We start from the raw sequence: 6000 nt of genomic DNA on the forward strand, positions 1-6000 counted from the left end.
GTGAGGCATTATCTCATCCCGGATGGCGACAGGCTATGATTGACGAGATGTGTGCACTTCATGGCAGTGGTACTTGGGATCTGGTTCCTCTTCCCTCTGGAAAATCTGTTGTTGGATGTAGATGGATATTTACTGTCAAGGTTGGTCCTGATGGACAACTGGATCGTCTCAAAGCACGTTTGGTGGCCAAAGGATATACTCAGGTGTTTGGTGAAGATTATGGAGATACATTTTCCCCTATGGCAAAAATGGCGTCTGTTTGCATCTTTATTACTATGGCTGCTATTCGTCACTGGCCCCTTTATCAACTGGATGTCAAAAATGCTTTCCTCAATGATGATCTTGCGGAAGAAGTTTATATGGAGCAACCTTCTGGATTTGTTGCTCAGGGGGAGTCCAGTCTAATTTGTCGACTCCGCAAATCTTTGTATGGTCTCAAACAGTCTCCACGAGCTTGGTTTGAGAGGTTTAGCACCATTGTCCAGCAGTTTGGTATGACTCGGAGTGCAGCTGATCACTCAGTCTTTTATCGCCACTCAGACTCTGGATCTATTTATTTGGTGGTATATGTTGATGACATTGTCATTACAGGCGATGACCATCAAGGCATTACTCAGTTAAAACAACATCTCAGTCATCATTTTCAGACAAAGGATCTTGGAAGACTACAATATTTCTTGGGAATTGAAGTGGCTCAATCCAAGGATGGTATTGTGATATCCCAGAGGAAATATGCTATGGACATTCTAGAGGGGACAACTTTGTTGAATGCTAAGCCCGTCGATACCCCCATGGATCCAAATGTCAAGCTTATGCCAAATCAGGGGAAGCTATTTTCAGATCCAGAAAGGTATAGAAGATTGGTTGGGAAGCTGAACTATCTTACAGTTACTCGACCAGACATCTCATTTGCAGTCAGTGTAGTAAGTCAGTTCTTGAATTCTTCTTGTGAAGATCATTGGAATGCAGTGATCCGTATCCTCAAGTACATCAAGAATGCTCCAGGTAAAGGTCTCCTCTATACAAACAAAGGTCATACCAGAGTTGAGGGATACTCAGATGCTGATTGGGCAGGTTCCCCCAGTGATAGAAGATCCACATCTGGGTATTGTGTATTCCTTGGAGGTAACTTGGTTTCTTGGAAAAACAAGAAACAAAGTGTAGTTGCCAGATCAAGTGCTGAAGCAGAATATCGCTCCATGGCCACAACCACCTGTGAACTTATCTGGTTAAAACAATTATTGAAGGAACTCAAATTTGGAGACATTGGCACAACATATCTCATTTGCGATAATCAAGCTGCTTTACATATTGCTTCTAATCTAGTGTTTCATGAAAGGACCAAGCACATTGAGATAGATTGTCACTTTGTTAGAGAAAAAGTCCTCTCTGGAGATATAGTCACTAGTTTTGTTAACTCAACTGATCAATTAGCTGATGTTTTCACTAAGTCTTTGAGAGGGCCTAGAATAGATCACTTATGTAACAAGCTTGGTGCATATGATTTATATGCTCCAGCTTGAGGGAGAGTGTTGTATATAATAGTTTAGAATAGTAGTATAGAAGTCTCACATCATGTATATCTCTTTGTATTTTCTTTCTTTTGAGTTATATAATAATCTCTCCGTTGTGTAGTTGAGACACACGGATTACTTATAAATCTCGTTGTTCTTGATATTCAACAGTTCGTAATAAGGTGTTGATGATTGTAGTTCATTTCCATTATATAAAAAGAGTCACTGAGGTATTTCAGTAAATAGTGGTTGCTTTTCAATTGTTACTGTTTCTGCCATTTATATTGATTCTGTAGAGATCCATAGCTAGCTTTCCCCAGGTACCATCACAACCTAGCAACTTCTACAAGCTTGACATTGATATAGCTACGAGGGAGAGATATGAAAAATAGGAAAAATCACGGGCAAGACTTAATGTTTCCGATATAGTTGCCGGTATACTAGGCCAACGAAATCCAGATGCTAAATGCTTGTGCTGGAAAATAATTTTATGTTGTCAGATGAACTTTGGACTTGAAATGGGAGCAGCAGGCTTGTGGTTGACCTCAAAGTTGATGCCTTCTAGCGATGATGATGTGGTTATTTCACCTCCTGGCTTGGTAATTTGGAGGAAATGGATTTCTAGTCAATCGGACATTTATCCTACCTGCTGCCTGTCTGTAGTTAGGGATACAGCATTTGGTAGTCTAGATGAGGCTGTGTCCGGGGCAAGTGCAGTTTTGTTTCTTGTGTCTGAGAGCATTTCATGGAAACTTCAGAGAGTTCATCTTCATAATCTTCTGATGCCAATTCCCTCTGGGGCTTGCTTGCCTCTTCTGATCTTATGTGGCTCATGTGACAACGGTTTCTCTTCTGTTATAATTAATGAGCTGGGCCTTCAAGACATTGACAAATTTCGGGTTAGTAGCTTTCTGGTTGTTTTTCTTGGTGAAAACCAGCAGATGGAACACTTGGGTGGGTTTTTCAGTGATACACGATTAAGGGAGGGGCTGCAATGGTTGACAGGTGAATCACCCTTGCAACCCAACCTTCACGGTGTGAAAATACGAGAACTTGTTCACACACATCTAAATTCCTTCTCAGGGGTGCATGACATCATCAGAAACTCCAATTTGGGTCCTAATGACTGTATCTCATTGTTCAATGAAGCCTTAGATTGCTCAGCGCAGGAAATTATTGCTGCTGCCAGTTCAAATCCTGTTGGTTGGCCATGTCCAGAGATTGGTTTACTTGACAAGTCTTGTGATGAATATATAGTAGTAGAAAGGTTCTTGCCAACTTTGGGATGGAGCTCAAATGTGAAATCTGAACCAATTATTTGTGCTTTGCAAAACTGTAAGCTCCCTACTTTTCCCTATGATTTATCCTGGTTGGCCAGAGGTTCTAAAGTTGGACCTGAGATTGAGAACCAGAGGATACAGCTTGAAAATTGCTTGATCCAGTACCTGACTCATACTAGTAAGATAATGGGAATTTCATTCGCAACAAAAGAGGCGAGTATCACAGTGCAAACCTGTGCCAAACTTGAGCTTTGTGGCTCAAGCTATTGTGTAGTTCCACATTGGGTCATGGTGTTTCGTCGCATTTTCAACTGGCGATTAATGAGTTTATCTAGTAAAGAAATCTCCATGGCTTACATCTCAGAATTTCATCATGTTTCTCTTCCAAATATGGACTTGGATGCATGTTTATCTTCATCTTATTATCCGAACTCATCTTTAGATGAATTAATCAGTGTTAGCTGCAACTCTCCTCTTCCTGTTAATGGTCAATCAAGGCCTGAAGCACTTCAACCTCTTCCACACAGGGATTCAAATGATGTATTTCATGAGAATGTTAACCTGAAGGATGCTGAAAGCAATCTTCGACTTGATAAATATCCTAGCATAGATACACCTTTCTCACATGCTTTAAACAATGCTACTAATAGTGGAGCATCAATGAATGGGAAACCAACCAAAGAAGCTGACAAGTTAAGCAAGCTGTTGGAGCCATGTAACCTGGTGCAGGATGACATAGATAAGAAGCTGTCTATATACTTCTAATGGGCACACCCCTTTTCTATGTTGTATTTTTGTATGTGTATGTTGATAGGAAATTGTAAATATAACAAGTGTTTTTGTTGTTATTTCGTTTCCCCTTGTCTCTGAGCTCACAAATATTGGGAAGGAGTTAATGCTTAATCAGCCAAGAGAAACATGACATGGAATTGAAACATGCATTTAATTTCATGTAGCAGTGATGGTATAGATGATGATGTCAATGACGGCGAGATGTTCCTGAAATATGAAAAATGACCTTGATTTCATCTTTTAAAAATTCATCAATTTAATCTCAATAAAAAAAGTGATATCAAACACCTCTTTAATTATAGAAAGTTGGCATTGATCCATGTCTATTAGTAATGGAAAATAACATTAATTTAGTCTCTTAATCTCCCTAAGAAAAAAAGATTTTGATGTTACTTATATGATAAAACACTAAATTAATATTATTTGCCTTTCAAGAATGAAAGCAGTGTCAACTCAACTTTTTAATAATTAAAATGAATGTCTACTCTTTGATTATTTAATTTATCCAATCTTGTGACATCCTTTCCCTTCAAGTCATGTATATATATGGAAGAAGTGTATAATTAAAAATATTATTAGGATAATATTTTTATCTGATATCATTTACATATTTTTTTATTACTATTATCCAATATATGCATCAAACTTTTTTTTTTTTGTAAACTATGCATCGAACATTTTACTTATGCATATTAGATAACTTATTCTATAAATAGCACGTTAAAAAATAGTTCATAACGATACATAAGAGAAAAATATATGAATATGAAAGATTTCATATTTAGCATTACAATGAAAAGAGTTATTAAAAAAAAAAAGTAATTAGAAAGAATGGATTCTTCATATAAAATTTTTTATATGATGTCCCATGTTTATTAGTACATTAATTATCTTGTGTTCTCAATATTATTTCCATGCTTTCCGAAAGGCGTGGGATGCCCATGGCATGTCATATTTTCATACGTAAAATATTATATAAACTTACGAAACATGTTATATTATATTCTGGCTGTGCATGAACAATTTTTCCAGAATTATTATTTTTTAATTTTTGTTCAGGAGAAATGGATAAAAAAACCCGTTTGGTAAAATCGATTTATTTTTTTGTTCTTGAATGAACTGGTCTAATTTTTGTGCTAGGGAACATAAAAAAGAATCAAATTTTTTTTGTTCACGGGCACAAAATGAGAAACATTTGTCTCTCTTAATCACTCTCCACTTCTACCATCACCACCACCACCATCATCCCGGCACGACCATCGCCACCATCGTCGTCGTTGTCACCACCACCACGATACCACTGCCACCATCACCACCGCCTCCATCCATCTCTAACATAATGCTACCGTCACTACCACCATCACCACTACCATCATGATCGCCGCCACCATCATCACCAACCACCACCACCCATTCGCAGCCACTGTCGCCATCACCACCACTACCACTACCATCACTACAGCCAATGTTGTCACCACCACCTATGCCTTCACCATCACCATGCCACTGCCACCTCCACCATCGCCATCGCCATCGCCATCGCCGCTGCCACCACCATCATCGTCGCAGCTACTGTCGTCACCACCATTACAACGCCATCACCACCACTACCATACCACCACCATTGCTGCCACTATCATGCCACCACCACCACCACCACCATCGTTATAGTCACTGCTGCCACCACCACCACTACCACTACCACCATGCTACCACCGTCACCACCACAACCACCATATAGAAAGAAAAGTGATGATCTAAATTTTTTTTTATGTTTAATAGAAATTATTTTTTATTATATTATTTGTTGTATTATCAAACACAATTCTCAATTTTGAAATAAAAATAGAACATGTTATCAAACACATTTTTTTCCTCAGAAATTTTTTCAAGGCATAGAAATAGAAAAGAATTGTTTCTTTTCAGAAACAGTGCCAGGAAGAAGAATGGTTTTCATGCTGGAGCACGATCCATGCCTTGTGGAGTGAAACTATAGACACATCGGTGGGATTCATAGGTAAACAAAACAAATTGAGGGAAGACATGACATGAGAAAGGACTCTTATATTGCATATTTGCATTGCATTTAATGAGTTTTTAAATGCTTTAAAAACAATTTAATTAAGGAAAATTTTTATTTTTACCCATTGTGGTTTTATGGTTTATCACTTGACCTCAAGTTGTTATAAGTTGGAATCATTTTACACCAGTTACACTCTTATTTTATTTATATATAACGATTTTGATTTATTACATATTTGAGCTGTTAGATACATGCAAATTAATGACTAAGATTTGTAAGCATGTGACACCATTGATATTTTTTGATCTAATGGCTCTCAGATAAGATGTCAAACTTTAAATTTGACACCGGTATCAAAGGATCCACACACACACACACACACACACACACA

At 37.9% G+C, this 6000-nt stretch overlaps 1 protein-coding gene across 1 annotated transcript; it reads left to right on the plus strand.

The window, feature by feature from the left end:
* Positions 1–2032: 2032 nt before the first annotated feature.
* Positions 2033–3559, plus strand: LOC133311105 (SAC3 family protein B-like). Its single transcript, XM_061512123.1, has one exon. The coding sequence runs from the start codon at positions 2033–2035 to the stop codon at positions 3557–3559; it is 1527 nt and encodes a 508-aa protein (XP_061368107.1).
* Positions 3560–6000: the final 2441 nt, after the last annotated feature.

This window comes from Gastrolobium bilobum, unplaced genomic scaffold, assembly GCF_033153095.1.
Source record: "Gastrolobium bilobum isolate Gb01-03AN ecotype WA unplaced genomic scaffold, APGP_CSIRO_Gbil_v1 utg2457, whole genome shotgun sequence".
NCBI classification, from domain to species: domain Eukaryota; kingdom Viridiplantae; phylum Streptophyta; class Magnoliopsida; order Fabales; family Fabaceae; genus Gastrolobium; species Gastrolobium bilobum.